We start from the raw sequence: 16,577 nt of genomic DNA on the forward strand, positions 1-16,577 counted from the left end.
CACCTTTGGTTTCCTCAGTCTACTTGTTAGGAAGAGTTGTGCAGATTTTCTCAGTGTTTGGCAGAATTTTTTGCGTTTTTAATTTCAAGCAACTCAGAAATTCCAGCCGTGCCTAGCAAAGCAGTTAAACACGCTAAAGCATGTGCTTTAAAAGTGAGCCCAGTGCCTTATTATGAAAACCTAAGGCCAACACTTCCTCTCTCTTAAGGCCACGAGGAAATGCCCGTGGACATCTATGGAAGTAGGATCTACCCTCTCATCACTGCCAGCTCTCTCGCTCTCGCCCTCTCTGGCTGAGGTTTTCCTAGGCAGAGCCATCTGCTGCATGTAATGAAATAGTCTCTCTTGGAAGACAAACTGCTGTGATCAGACTCACTATACTAAGGTCACGCTAACAAAACAACACTGAAGAGCTTCTCAGCTTTGAAGCAAAATGCATAAACTAAATGTCTTCTCTCTTGTAATGCAGAGTCAAACAGCAGGCCTGGTCCACAACTAGAACTTAAAGAGTGAGCACATTAAGGGTAAGTGCACATGTTTATGGTTTGAGAGGTCAAATTGTTTACAGTTTTAAAATGACTTGGCTACTTATTTCTCCTACGTTCAAATAGAAAAAATATCGTAGAAAATAGAAAAGTGATCATAAAAGATAAATAAATGAAGAAGAGCCAGTTACTTTATTCTTAGTGCATGACATGAATATAGTGATTTTCACTGTTTATGTAACAGTTAGTATGATTTGTTATTTGCTTATCGTAAAGCAGCTCTTGATAGATTCTAGATGTTTAGATTCTGCTAAATATTTCTGAATTACAGTCTGGTAATATTTCTACAAAGTTTGAGCAAGACAAACAAAATTGCAAAAGCCGCACAAAAGCAAACTTTCTTCTATAAGGAATGTGTAAGTGACAATGGGTGTCCAGAAATATACATTTTATTCTTTCCAAATGTTTATTACATGGCCTAGTACTCATTAGTTTAAAATTTCTTCCGTTCCTCCAAAAAATCTGGTCACTTGGTAGCATGAAGATGGTTATCGGGCATGAATTGCTCATGCGACACTGTCAGATGCTTGACAAACGTTAAAAATAGATTAAGACAGATCAGTGTTAAGAGTTGTGCTATGATTGCTTATTTTAATTACTCTATATTAAGCTCTTCGTTAGAGCTATGCAGAACGGTCACTTATTCTTCTTAGGTTTAGCCAATGAATTATAGCTGTGGTGTTTCCTTTATACTATGTCGCTGTTTACAATAGGTAGTGCACTAGTGTAAGAAATTTTCAAAATGTCTCCTATGTAAGAAGTTGAAGAAGCACGGCATGTTTGCCAAGGTCACATTTTCCAGACATCTGCTTTTTGCACAGCCCAAACTTCACTGTTTTTTCTCTTATCCAAACCTTGTTAATACAACAGATATACAATAATTGGATTAGATAATACAGTGTTTTGCTAGTTTGGTTTCTGACATTGTAGGCATTTTGACAAGTTTGCTGCTCTAAATGTTTGATCTGATCACAGTGTCTTGAAGTATTTGTAAAAGAATAATATGATTATAGTTATTATTTGTATTCTAGCATTAGAGATTCTGGTCAGAACTGAGTCAGAATTTCATTACTGTGAGCTACAGAAATGCACAGAAAGCGCAGTCGTTGGGAATCATTGTGTGCATGGGTTCTCGCTACTCTTACCCCATCAAATATTAGACTCTGCAGTAAGCAAAGTGCCGTATAAATATTTAACCATACTAATGTGAGTAGAGTTAGCAGAGTTATAACTGAATTTTAGAATTTCAGTTTTTGTTGCCTCAGAGATTTTAACTTTTAAAAAGTAACAACATTGAAGAATGGGTGCATGATCACAACCTTTTTGGAAAGGAACACAACTTTTTTGGGAAGTGTTTTTACAGCTGTCTGGCACAATCACTTTGGAAAGCTTGTGTAGACAAGGAGTAGAGAAAAGCGGATCAGAAATTTCAGGTGGAATTTGATTCCATCAGTACTGATGGATGTGCTGAAAAATTGCCTCACAGAAACATGCAAACATTGATGAAACTTTTGAAAGAAAACTTTTAATAAAAGCTTTGACTTATGTTAAAGGAAAAGTTTTTAAAGAGCATGTGAAAATAAGCATTTAAGTAGGGTAAAACATGCATGGCAACCTTTTTGGAAAAGAAAGTTATATCTTTCCAATTGTAAATACAAATATCTTGTATGAATTTCCATTCAGGGAATATAATAACTCATTTAAAAGATTTAAATTGGAATTTGTCTGTGTTTATAGTAGGTGTTCTGTTTAACAGGAAAAGTCTGTTTTGTTTCATTTTGTCTTGTGAGCAGAAACGTGCTAAACTTGGAGACCTTACTACAAAGTGAAAAATCTCTGAGAGTTGGCCTGGAAGAGAGAGAAAAAATGCATGTATTCCCAAACGTAAAATCCTGTTAGGCTGGGAACAGAGCGTGCATGGAATTTTGGGTAGTAGAGGAATGTTGTAGTTGTGCAAACTGTATGCGGGCTCTGTGCAACAGAGTTAAGACATATTTGAGAAATATTTCCGGGGAGAAGGTGAAGTGAGTTAGCATTAACCTTGGAACATGGCTGCATTTAAGCAGCAGGCTTAGATTTCACAGGTGACTGGGTGGCAGGTTGTGTACCATACGCACGGTGCCATAGTAGTGGAAAGCACATGTAAGGTTATTTGAGTTATTCGCCTATGAGGTCTTTGTGTCTCTGCAAACCAAGAGTCACAGTGATAAAATTGCAAGCAATCCAAGAGTCAGGGTCGTAAAAACTCAAGCTTTGTTAGCAGTGATATCTCATTTTACTCTGCTTTTGCTACTGCAAGTTATTTGCTATTGCAAGCTACTGCAGTAACCATTCAAGTTACTCTTCCAGTTCTTAACCCTGGAAGTAAGTGTTCAAGACCAGGTTGGATGAGGCTCTGGCAGCCTGATCTAGTGGGTGGCAGGTCGGAGTGCTGGGAAGATGTGCCTAGTCCCACTGTATGGTGGGAAAACCCCTCCTAGGTTTTTCTTGGGATTATGTTTTTAGTGGAGGTTCCTTACCACTTTTATTCTTGCCTGTTCTGCTTTTGCTGCTGTCTCTCACTTTAATCAATATAATATTTATAAAATCATGGTGCCCACGCCAACTAGATTTCTTATTGGAACTGCATAGTACGCAACCATTTCTATTCATCAGAAAGGAAGGTTTTGTGGCTGTTTGTTTTGGTTTGGAGTTTTGTCATGTTCATCTTACCTGAGGTCTGGTTATGTCAGCCACCTTTCGTTGTGGCTAAGCTACCTGTCAGCATCTCTAAAAGGGGATATATGCGTCAGTATATGGTGTGCCCCAGCAAGAGGAGAAGGAGCTGTCGATACATCTAAAGTTTATCTGGATAGTCTAGGGGATTGTATTTGATTTTTCAAACGAGCAAGTCCAGTTCCCAAACTTTAGCCTATAGAGTAGAGCTAATACTAGGAAACTCTGCTGGCATTTGGAGAATTTGTTGTTTCAGACAACACTCAGGTATCTCAAAGTATCTCACTCAGGATGAACAGTGAAGCAGATAAAAAACGTTCCACTGACTTTCTAAACATGGTCTGTCGGATATGGAAGTGTTAACAGAGCAGGCAAGCAGACTGTATTACCCATGTACCTATATCCTCCTCATATACACATATGTACATAGGAGAAAGATTATACTTCCTGTTTATTCAAGTCTCTCTCCAAGCTCATTTGAAGTGGTGTAGTTCTGTTTTCCTATCACAGTGATGACATTTAGCACAACTATCTCTTTCTAGCTGTAAGCTCCTACCAAAATAGCCAAACGAAACCAAAAATCAACAGTGAGAACAAAGTAAAGAGCTTAATTCTGATGTTGGAGAAGCTCCCTCTGCCTCATGGAGACAGATTCTAGTTCATAACTAGTTCCCATATGTCCTGTCACTCCTGGTTTTAAAACATACTTCTTTTATCAGGTCTATCTGATTTAAATTAGTCTTTGTTACATAAAGAGAAATAAGAACATCCAACAGTCTGTGGGGGCTAATGTGCTCCAATCTCCATGCTCTGCAGGAGGTTTTGAACCAGAACCCACAATGGAATTAACTTCACCAGGAAAATCTCTTATCTGTGGTCAGTTTGGCACGCTTTTATCATTATACCCCAGTTTCTGTAAAACATGCAAATCTGAACAGCTGCTTTGAAGCCAGGAGAATTTCCTGTGGGGCAGAGGTTAAGTATCTGCTTTGGGACCTTGGCCTAAAACCAAGTTTCTCAGAAGAGCGACTGTAGAATGACCTGCTGCCTGCCTGCCTGCCTTTTTTTGATTTTCAATTGATAATAAACTGCTGACGTATATACTGGCACTTTGCATCTACTCTAATTGTTATTAGAAAAATAACTGTAATTCAAATACAATTAAGTACATATACAAAAAAAGCTGCAAACCTTTGGATCAACCCTTTGAACCAGGTGGTATGATTACCATCAAGATGAAACCTGTTTACTCAGTTTTGCAAATTGAACTTTTGTCCCAGAGACAGACTGTGTGATAAGTCATATTTTCATTTGAGAGAGAATATAAATGTAGTTAGCTAAATGTAATATAATTACACTTGGATATACCCAAATAAATATAATAATAGAAATAACGCTCAGTTATGGTTCAGCTCAGCAATGGCTTTGTGCGCTGCCTAAGTACATCTTTATTATATACAATATAAAAGGACTTTGTCCATGACATTTTATGTAACGTTCATGTGTTACTTAATTCTGCATTCAAATTCATTTCATCAAATTTTAGTAGAAACTGTATGAAATGAATTTTTTCACACATTGTGACAGTCGCCATTTTTGGTCTATTGTTTGTGTCCTCAGGAGAAAGATCTTTCATACAGTTTTAGGTGATGAACTGAGAATCATTGAAGAGTTTTGTTTTGGAACTCTGATACCAACATCTGATACACGCAGGGAGAAATCACATTGTGCCTTGATTCCTTGTCTGTAAAATTGAAAACCCCAAACTTCTCTGCTTCTCTCTTCAATTTGTGTGTGGTTCTCTTGTACTTTTGTAGGAGCAATCTGAATGTGACTGCATTGTTTTGCACCAGGAGGTGCTGGTTCGTTACGATTTCTGAAAGAAACACATGCAGGCTGTGTGAAGCATCGCTTAGAACGCCACTTGCAGGGGTGCCCTATAAAAAGAGAGCAGTAGAGAGAATCTCATGTCCCTTCAGAAGCTGGGTTCCCCGCACTGTGTGGGAGGGCGTGGGCCTCCGGTCAGGGTGCAGTGTGCCACCCAGTCTCCATCCTGGAACACTATGTGGGGCGTTCGTGCTTCTGTGATGTGTGCGTAAAGCAGAGCAACTCCATTCATCGCTGAGATGGCCACACAGAACTAAAAAAAAAAAAAAAAAAAAAGGGGGGGGTAGTGACAGAGTGAACGAGAAGTGGGAAGCAGGGAATTTCAGAGGTTTGTTGAGAAGCTGTGCAAAAGTCTTCCCTTGAAAGCTGCACAGGAAGTCTCTAAGAGCACAAATCTGCTCTGAACTGCACTGCCTGAATTGCTGGACGGATTCTGATGTGTGAGAGAGCGAGCAGTTTGTCTGTCAGCAAGCAGTGTGCAAGCACCGCAGCAGGACTTCAGAAATTCATAAGCTCTGGCTTGAAAAGCATGTCGTTTACAAAAATAGAATTAGATATGCCTCTTTTGATTTGTCTTTTGATTTTAGTGCATTTATGGTTCGTGTTTTCAAGGTTTCTCCTTTATAGTGGTGGCCAGTGGGATAGTGATTCTTTTTTTTCTGGAAAATGAAAACTATGATGTTCATATTTTTGGTCAATGCACAGAACCTTCAAAAATATGTTTGGGATTTTTGATTCAGAGAACTAAGGGGGGAGACTAATGGTTTAGTCGTGTAAACTTAGACGTGGTCTAAGGAAGTTACAAGCACAGATTATTTATGGAGCTATCCATTTCTCTTGAGTTTTCAGGTGTCGCAGACCTGGTGTCAGCTTGGTAGAGGGAAGCCAAAATACTGGCAGCAAGATCTCTCTTAACGTGAGACGCAGGAGGGTTATCCGTTCTGTTCCTACATGTGCTGAGCTCAGATAATGTCTGTGTGGGCCAGTGCAGGTTCTCCTCTGCCACCCTGGTGTGGGCATAAAGGCAGGCACGGGCAGAATGCACGCGGCCGGGCGGGGGCATTGGTGTTCTCACGTGGAGGTTTTCAGCGTGCCCAGGCAACGCTGCAGTTGTCAAAGCATGTTTACATCTATTACATCTACAAGATTTAGGCCTAGGTGAGGTGCCCCTTGTGCCAGGCAGTATGCGGATGCACAGCGTGGTCCCTGACCCAAAAAGCTGGCGCCTTGATGATAAGGGAAGAGACAATACGTGGGCGCGGGCGGACAGGTCTGCCCAACGAGGGCAGCAGCAAGTGCATCTGAGCGATAGGAGGGTCAAGTCTGGGGGTGAGCTGAGCAGGACTGTGCAGGGAACAGAGATTGCATGATGAAAAGGTAGAAAAAACTTCAGAGAGGTATTAAAGGGATTTTTTTCCATTGGCTTTGGAGGAAATGAACAGGAAGACAAAAAGTCCCTCCTAAAACACATAAGCTTTCTGTAGGAATACCTTCCGTGAGTGTAAAACTGCTTACGGAGGAAGATTACCATTTTTGTAATAACTAAATAAAGTAGAAAAATATGATGCAAGAGAGGAAATTAACTGCCATTTTTTAAGTTTAACCAGATTTATATATTTTTGTCAGTTAAAAAAATGTTGCCAACATTAGGATTAAGACCACAGTTTCTTATGAAATCAATAGAAGCAACTTTGGGTCCAAAATAACCTCCAAAAATGGCAGTTATTAAAAAATTAAAGATAATTTCATCTTTTTCATCGTTCCTTTCATCTTAAAATGTAATTTTCCAAAAATATTTTAGTTGCATTGTTAGAGCTTTCCACCAATCTACATTTGCCCTAACTCATACCCAGGCACAGTTCTCAAGCTGCTGTGCTCGTGCTGCTGCTTCCTCTTCCCTTGCCCTCGGTTCCCGGGGCACTACGCTCAGGCAGCGTTGTGACCCTGGTGAAGAGGAGCCCACCAAACACGTCTTTCCTGGGGTCTCAGCTGTTGGAGCTGTCAGGGAGAGGCAGCTTCTCTGTGCTGGCTTGGCCCCTTTGTTGTCTGTGTCATTTTTATGCGAGATTGCAAGTGGCTGTAGGGCGCTACATAAGGCACGATATGTGTGCAGTGGAGACGGACCTGTGATGGATGGAGGGAGGGGAAAGGGAAAGCCAACATGTCCAGGGATAGCCAGTGATCTACAACAGGTGGAAAATACGTTCGCAGCTCATCGGAGAACCAACACAGGACCCTTCGTTCCATTTTCTGCTCAGACCTGGTGGTGTTGGTTTCTCCTCCTGTGATGAGCAAGCACCTGACTCAGCAAGTAGCATCACTGGTGTCCAGAGCAAGACTTGAGACAAGCAGCCAGAACACCTTACACCTTTAGATTCTCTCGTCTTCGACTGAACGTTCAAAGCCCGGTTTATTAGTATTTGAGCTCATTTTCGGGTTATTTGCCAGTAGCTGAGGGTAAATTGTCATGATCTCCAGTTCATTCTTCCTTGGTGAATTCCTTTACATATTTTCTGTGACAAGTTTTCTTGAGGAGCCAGGAGGGTGATGTAGTACCAATCTTTTTCCTGTTTCTATCTAAATTCAGTAATTGACATTACGGTTATATCTCATATCTTCTATTTTCTCTCCAAAATTTTAAAAAATAACCACGTTTCCATCTTAGGTGGAAAAACATCATTTATGGTGATTTTCCTCATGCAACATTATTTTGCTTTAATTTCCATTGTTGGATCTGACAAAATGCACAGCAATCTAATCTAATTTTCATATCAAGAAATCTGACAGCTCTTTTCCCCTTGATGTCAAAATGCAGCTGAACTAAGAAAATGATAGCTGTGTAGTACAACTGCTTTGGTAAAGAGTATTCATGAGTTGGTCTGCATTAAGAATTGTTGCCAAGGCTCTTTGCAGCTGAGAAAATTACCACACTTTTAAAATAACTTATACTCTCCAAAAAAGAGGACAGAGGCATCTGGTCTTCTGAAAAGAAAAGATGAAAGCAGATTTGAAAGAAAGCAACAGGGATCATTAGGCAAATGCATATTTAAGAGGCGATGCGTGAATGCTGGGGGTTAATTCCATGGCACAGTAATCAAATGGATGAGGGAAAAATTAATCTCTACTGCTCCATTTTTTCCTGTTAAATATTTATATTTCTTAGAGCTGAAATGGAAAGCAAAACGTGATCATCGATCTGAAAGGCTGAAGATAATGGGATCCGATGCCTTTTTTCTCCAGGCTCTTGTTGCACACGCGGTCCAGATTGATGTTCAAAGCCCTGCATGAAGCACAAGTGTAGAGTATTGGCCCAGGGCCCAGTCAACAGGTGTCCACATTATTTAAAACCAGCACAATATACACGATTTGTCCTCTTCTTGTCCTCTGTGGCAGGGAAGCCCTTATTACGATGGATTTTGAACTAGACTTCTTCTCAGGCTCTGAGGTGGCAGTGTGAGGAAGCCTGCACTCCGGCTTCCTGCTGCCTTCCTCCTGCGGGGATCACCCGAGCCCGTCCACGTGGCAGCAGCGCTGTGTGCAGCAGCGCACCTTTCCCCCGCCAGCTCTCAAGCTCAGAGCATTGCGAGCCAAGGCACTGTGACCAGGCTGACCCGCACAGCTTTCAGGTGGTTTTGTCACCGTCTGTGCCTTCTGGCAACTCCCTGGCTACACCTCCGAGCTGACAATACACCTTTGTGGCACATCAGGCTTGCTCTTCAGGCCATCCTCTCCTGTTGGTCTTCACTTCCTTGTATACTGGACCTTTGCCAGTTTATTCCAAGGCTAAATTGCCAAACGTTTCCTTTCTGCTACCTCCTCCCGCTCCTCCTTCTCCAACCAGTATTCAGGCTGTACCAGAAGGCATGTACACGTGTGTATATGGCACACATATATGTAGTATGCTGGCAGAGGGTGGTGCTCTGTTTCTCTCACCTGCCGTTGTTCCTCCACACTCCTTTGTGTGTGTGGAGACAAACTGTTCATCACACAACCTAATGTTGCCCCTTCTGCTATCCCTCCCTTCAACCTTTTTCTTGTCCAGCCTTTCCCCTCCCAGGTAAGCCTGTGAAAAAGGTGTCCGTGACAGGGAGTGCATGAAGGAAATGAAAATATACCCAGTTGCTTTGTGCTGTTTGCATGAGAGGCAGGCAGATTCCAAGCAAGCCTTGCAAACACCTCGCTGTTTGGCCATCGAGCTCTAATCTAGCTCCCCACATGTTTTCTTACTGACTGTGATCAGTGTCAGCAGTGAGCTGTGACACAAAGCTGGGTGCTGACAGGTCCAGTGGCTGCTCTGCTTGTGGCCCTGCATGGAGCAGATGGCACCTCAGAGCGCTTGAAAGGGCGTCAGGAAGGGCCACAGCCAGCGCAGGAGGTCTCACAGCCAGGACAGAGACTGAGAAGGGTCCCCATGGGAGAAGCAGGGGAGGAAAGAGAGAATGAACAGAGGTGTCTCTACATAGCGTCATCAGATTAGCGGGCTGGCAAGAAAGGTTTTCCTGCTGTTCTTCATGTCATACCAGTTTTATGAGTTATTTTTCAGAGTGTGTAGTTTGGCATCCTTTGTGAGATCGAATGCTTTTCTCTGATGAGGGAATCCCTGGACTGTGGAAAAGTTCCTAGATTAGCAGGGATACTCTGTAGTGAAGAATCAGCCAGAGTGATTTTTTTTTTTTATGTCCCTGTGATGCCAATGTGACTATCAGAATACCTGGTAGCTGTAGGAGTCATGCACATGTGAGTATTTGCATTGGTCTGTATATTTCTGTTAGCAGTTAGAAACACTTAAGTGACGTGCACTAAAGCATATTTTGTACTGCTGCTGGGTGTACGTGCAGGCATGCTTAGGAATTTGTCTTCCTAGCACAAATCACTTTGGACAGCTACAATATCTTTCCCGAAGTGGTTCTGCATAGATAACTGGATTATAGTTCCTGCTGTTAATGTTTGATCTTGATTTTTAGATCATTATGTTTCCTTTTTTGGAAATGCTTGAAACTGTGTGGTGGTTTACCATCTGTTAGAAAATATGTATACCCATTTTCAAAATCATGTTAAACTTCAGATTTCTTTTATTTGCAGGTGCACACAGCAAGATGCTGCACTTCATTGGACAGTATCTGGAAACTGGCAGCTAGAATGGCCTGCTATTCAACCCTTGTTGAGAGGGAATCTCACACAAAAATCGGAACTTTCTCAGAATCGGTTGCTGACCTAAATGACAGTGGGAAGCTTCAGAGTAAAATGAGCAGAATGAGGAACATTTTTTACAATACTAGAGTTACTCTTAAGAGAGTGACCCCATGTTAATTTCAACAAATTTTAACTCACCAAAAGTCAGTGTTTCATTGCATGAGAAGCTCAAAAGTATCCTTCCCATGTGAGAAATCCCACAGATGCTTGCCTAACATGGAAGACAACATGGATGCAAAAAATGTATTCGAAACACAGGAAAATATGTGCTGCCTTAGGGGTGTACCAGAGAATGGTGATGACCTAATTAATTTTAATAGTATGGTCTGTGTCACTGCTGGAGAAGCAGAGAAATACTGCATCAGACAGGTGCATTCCCACCCTACAGATCTAATCACTGATCACACAGACGATTGTTGCCTTAAAGTGGAAGACTCTGTTTCTTGTCCACCTCCAGCTGAAGTCCAGGCACGTGAAAAGACTGTGTTCAGTAGACTTCTAACCACGAATGCTCTGTTGAGTGAGCAGGCAGATACTCCCATAGTAAATCAAAATTATTTTACAAAAGATGATTCTGAAAATTCTGGCGGCATTTTGGAGGCTTATCCAAGCGTAAGTGATGATTTTTCTGATCATGTCCTAGAGTATTTTGAATGTTCAGATGTGCTGACAGCACATGAAAATGAAATCTGGGAAAAAAAATTACAGTTTTTATTAGAAAGTGGTGATGAAGATGATTTAAAACTGAGTAAGGATTGTGATGGGTGTGCTTACTTCCTCAGTGAAATGCCGTGTCTGTTCCGAGTGTCAGATAACACTACGCCTATGGATACTACCATTGGCTTCTGTGGTCATCACTCAAAATTCAAAGGAGTAAATGTAAGGAGAGACCCCTCTACATACAGCCAGTCAACTTTGCAGACAGAGATGACTCTAACTGTTGGACAACACCGAGATAAAACTACCAGTGTGAAAGACGAAGAGAAGGGTAAAGTGCCTGTCGCATCTGCTGTCATTGAAAATGAGTGTCTCCGAACTGAAGAAGAAAATAATGGAATTGGCCAGACAGATTTCTCAACCAACAAACCTCAGAACATGGATAATGTACATGGAAAGGCGGACTCCTCCACAGGTGGCATAGGTACTGCTTTGACAAATCAGGCTTCAGAGACAATGACAGAAAACAAGGTAGACGAGAACTTGCTGGGTGAAAGCTCATTGCTGCTAGAGGAGGGGAGAAGAAATTCATCAGAGGAAAATGCAAGGCATTCTGTCTCTACCTTAACTGAAACTCTAACAAGAAACCTTTTAAAGTTGCTAAACCCTATAGAGCTCTGCAGGTATGTCGGTAATATAGGGCAATCTTTTCAGGCTGCTGCAGAGGTGAGGGAATCCAGTGCTTTGTTTCCCAGTCAGGAAGGAGGCCTTTCAGCACAAATTTGTGAGGAGACAGAAAGCTTGCAAATGCAGGCTGGTTTGTGTCGTACAGAAGAGGCGGATAAAGACTCTCGTTGGGAACAGAAAAAGACTTGGGGCCTGTCTGAGCAAAATCAGGTGCCAGATGACAACGTCTCACCCAGGGTAAGTAAAATGCTTATCATTTAACAGAAAGAGTGGTTTGACTGATTTTGTTCATGTTTGTCACAAAATAATGCAAATTTAAATTACTTTGAAAGACACTATTCATGAACTTCTGAATGACAGCTACGTCTGGGAAGGAAATCTGGTTTTGAAAAAGGCCCAAATAAACCATAAGCTGTTCTAATTATAGAGTGAGACTGATAATAGTAAGAGGCACTAATGGGACTCTGGACAGCTGGATAGGGAAATCTGATATTTAGGCTATTGCACAGGTCTTATCAAAGCAATGTTTCTTTCAACTCAGAAGGATTCTCACTTCCCTGTTGTGAGCAGAGAACGTTTCGATTTACTTTCTTTTCAGTTCATGCTCAAAGAACAAAATTGTGTCCAGTTATGGAGCTGGAAATTTAAAACAAATAAACAGAACTTTGCTCTGAATTCTATCAAGGGGAGAATTTAATCCAGAGAATTAATGTTACAGAAGCGTATGGACCTTTTCTTTTTAAAAGTAAATCAATGAAAGATTTAGATATTACGTGGAAATTTAAAGAGCAATTACAAATCAAAAACCCAAATTGATACTCTCCAAGTCCTTAAATATTTTATGCTGTTGGGTAGGAAATTGACCAGGGAAATCAGTACAGATGTACTGACTGATATGATGCCCCACCAGTTTTCATAACCAGGAGAATTGGATCATACTTTTTATTTCACATAGTAAAGTCTGAAGATATATATTTATGAGTATTAAATCATGAATAATCTTATTATCACCCACTTCGCTGATTTTAAAGTGCACAGCCAAGTGCACAGAAAAATAGTTATGACAAATAAGCACAAGCTTTTTCCACATGCTCTACTTCATCTGTATTCTTTAAGCAAAAATCTCTCCCAGTTCTGAATCATAGATTGACTTTAATCTGACCACTGGGGTGTCTTAAGCAATGAAAAATCACTGATTTCTTCTGCCTGAAAAGCATCCATAAGTTTCTCTGTTTTTATGGTACATAAAATTCCAATCACATTTTAGCAGCATTTAATGTTCTTATGATGGAGGATAGCCCCCTATTGGAATTAACCTATTGAGATTTTCTTGACAGTGTGTGTTGCCATGGTTTGCATGAGGCATTTTTTCATTTTTTTCCACTTGCGGTACAATCATTTAAATCCCAGAACCCTACTAGCACAGAGCAGCTGTTACGTTACTGTAAGTGCCGTGGCCAGGTTTCAGATTGGCGAGTTCAGATTAGACTCCTGCTACCTGCAGCCAATAGGTATTAGTTCTTTGAACATCCATGACCAAAACTCTGTATTAGTTAAAAATTAAGTAGGAAAGAAATATCTGTGTACAGAAAAGGGCTAGAGAGGAGCAGAAGCCAAAACCTGTGTTTTAGACAGTCCTTGGGCACAGGATAACTCTGTCAAGTGGTTAGCATACTCTTGTTCTGAGTATTACATTCATACCATGTGCCACAGATCCAACAGGCGAGTCTGGCAGGCTAGACTTGTAATTTGTACAAGTTTAAATACAGAACTATGATTTCTTCTTTCTGTCAGGGTAGGGCGATAGCTACAAACTAGAAACCTCAGATGTTGACAAATACTTAAAAAAACCTAACCAAACAACAACAACAAAAAAACCCAAACAACAAAAAACCCTTTCATTTCAATTTAGGACTACAGTTCAGGCCTGTGTCAAGCAGCAGTCCCATTTTTTAGTTCTATCACATTTCTCTTTTTTTCTTTTTTTTGTAGAATCAAGGTGCCAGTCTTAAAATCTCTATCCAAAATTGTGATAGAGAATGTATGGAGCCTGAAATAGCAAAGGAAGGCATTCTCATGACTTGCCAGAATGCAGGAACCATCCATTCAGCTTCAGAATGTACTGAAAAGCCATTACAAGCGAAAAATGGAAGTTCACAAACCTATTCGCAACACCGTGCTCCTTATGATAAGAGAGAAAGTTGTCACCAACGAGTCTTCTGGGAACAAGGGAAGGATATTAGTAGTAATGGCAACAAATCAAAGAAAGACATTTCAGCTTTTCGTTTATGGGACGCAGACTCTGTTCCTGATAAACAAGAAAGTTTATGTGCTGTTCTCTCTTCTGCAAAGCTATGTGATGAGCCAAAGGAGGGAGGGCAAAGGTATGGTTTTGATTCGCATGACGGCAATGACAGAGATACTCTCTGCAGTGTATCATGTGATGAATCTCTGTTTGAAGCTAATCCCAAGTCAGTTCTGGAATCTGGAGAACCTGGGTGCAAAGGAGATGCTAATATATCTGCAGTGCATGACAAGCTCTGGAAACTTCTTCATGAGGATGACTCAGACTATCAAATCCCATTTGAAAACTGGGGAATCACAAGTTTAGAGGTAAGGCTGGCAGATACCAAAGTCACAGAACCGAACTCTGTGCAAGAGACCTGTTCTGATCATCCTTTACCCCCAGATTTCACAGAACAGCAGGAACCTATTACACAGCCACCTATTAGACAAAGAACAGAGAAAGAAGGCTGCAGTGTCTCTAATGTCCTACTGAAAACAGATGAAGCATGTAACAGTGCGTCCATAGAAAACTTTTCTCTTACACAAGTGGCAGAAGCAGATGGTTTATGTATCAGTTCTAGCACTGGAAATAAAACAGAAACGGCATCCACTTGTATTTCAGAGAACAGTATCTTCAATACAGAGGAGTGCTTGGAGCAGAAGCCAAATCAAACATTAATTGTCAATAATGGAGCCGTTCAAACAACTGTTTCTCGGGAAGGAAAGCTTACCGTTGATAACACTTTCCAAATATGTGATACAGATTCTCAAAGATTAAAAAATGCTCAGAGTAGTAACTTAGCATGCGATAAAGAAAACCCAGCTTGCATGTCAGATAAGTCACACTGGACAACTGGACAATTACCTCATACTGAGTGGAACATATCCTTGATAAATGAGACTATGACTGAGACCACAGATGAAGATGCTGGTAAAGACTGTCATTTTAAAGACCGTTACCCAGCAAGAAAAAAAATGGCATATTTCCCTGAGGAGAAAGTTATTTTCCCCAGTAATTCCTCTGTTGAAAATGCCCATCAGTTTACACATGAAAAACACTCTTCTGTTAACATCATACATAGAAGTTATGAAGATAATTTACAAGAAAAAAGAAATCACTCCGAGTTGAATGCACAAAATGGCACTAATTGTAGCAGTTATCATCCTTCAAAAAATTATGACTCTCAAGATTTTCAAGTTGTTTCTAATACACAGAAATACAGTTACCCAATGAAATTGCCTAATTTAATTAAGACTCCTGAAACCATAACGTGTAAGAATCTACCCCAAAATGTACACCAACTGACAGAATTAGAAAAACAAGAAGCGATATTCATTCCCTCTTCTGAGAATCCCCTTTTAACAGATTTTTTTGTAAAAGTGCCCAAATATGAACCAAGTAAACCAGGAAAAGAACAGAGAGACATTTTCATAGGTGATGAACAAAGGGTTGAAACATCCTGTGACTCTGGAGCTAGGCATGTTTCAGAGAGTCAGCCTGCAGTTTCCCCTCATAACGTGTCTGAACAACATTTATTTTTTGCTGACAACACTTTTAAGTTTGACGAAGAGTTAAAAACAGATTCTTTGAAAAGTCACACGTATGCCTCTGGGAACGTAACGTCAGGATCAGTTAGTACCCCGCTGCCTAGAAAGGTTCAGAATGAGTACTGCACAGTAGCAAAGGAAGATTGTGGAGACATCGGTAATCAGATGGGTCTCCAGCAACAGACCGTAAGAGAAACATCACCATTCATACCTGTAAGCCAGTCAGAGGGCTCTCTTAACAGTGTAGCAGCAATGGGGTGTTCTGGCACAGGAAGTCATGTACAAACAAAATACACACAAACTGCTATCAAAGGAGATGAAAAATTGACTAAGTTGGAAGCTTTCTGCGAAGCAGTGCAGGATCAGATCCATAGGGTACCTGAAGAAAATAAGGAGGAAGCAGTCTTGTGTGGAAATAAACAAAAGATTCAAAGAACTACTGAATACAACCTGGATGCTGCTAAAATGAAGTCTCCTTTGCACATTTTAATTAGCTCCAAGGCTCAGAGGCGGATTAGGAATAGTATCACTAAGCTGTCCTCTCCTGACTTGATCACTTCCAGCAAGCCAGCTGAGGTTGATTGTTCAATTAAGTCTACTGAGCATAATAAAGACGAAGAAGTCACGACTTCAGAGACTGCAGTAAGTGCTTTAGTTAACTTGCCAGCAGTTGATTCAGGGGACGTCTCTCTTCAAAGGCAGCCGCCCTACAGCAGGACGCAGCCACACTCCTTAGCATTGACCACATATGATCCGTTCTCAGTCAGCATGGAAAGGCCAGAAAATCAAGAAGGGTCAAAGTCCTGCCAGACATCACCAACTGTTGCTGAGTCTGAGCCCATCAAATGTAAACACACAGCAAAGAGTGAGAATTTAGCTACTGGAGCAAAGAAGAAATTACCATCAGCAACACTGTCAAAGAAACCCCGACTGGAGGAGAGTGGAGATGTCAGCAAGGATCCTAGCTGTGTTAAAAGTGAGGCAAACGTGATTCTTAAAGAAAATAGAAAAGAGCAAAGGAAACTAATTTCAAAAAAGGATAGCAAAGGTAAGAGAAAA

The 16,577-nt window shown here is 40.9% G+C and overlaps 1 protein-coding gene across 14 annotated transcripts in view; it reads left to right on the forward strand.

The window, feature by feature from the left end:
- ALPK2 (alpha kinase 2) overlaps positions 1–16,577 on the forward strand; it is an 84,275-nt gene that overhangs the window by 1,664 nt on the left and 66,034 nt on the right. For 13 of the 14 annotated variants that reach the window (XR_005815038.1, XR_005815039.1, XR_005815041.1 and 10 more), the window contains exons 2-4: positions 470–524; positions 10,230–11,921; positions 13,677–16,566. Coding sequence is in view for 9 of the 14 variants with exons in the window: in XM_040539945.1 (XP_040395879.1) it covers positions 10,500–11,921; positions 13,677–16,566 (4,312 nt within the window). In the remaining 5 variants the exon portion in view is untranslated. Of the gene's footprint in view, positions 1–208; positions 525–10,229; positions 11,922–13,676; positions 16,567–16,577 lie in introns of all 14 variants that reach the window. The other variant, XM_040539943.1, reaches the window with a different exon arrangement.

The sequence above is a fragment of the Cygnus olor genome, chromosome Z, assembly GCF_009769625.2.
Source record: "Cygnus olor isolate bCygOlo1 chromosome Z, bCygOlo1.pri.v2, whole genome shotgun sequence".
Taxonomy (NCBI): domain Eukaryota; kingdom Metazoa; phylum Chordata; class Aves; order Anseriformes; family Anatidae; genus Cygnus; species Cygnus olor.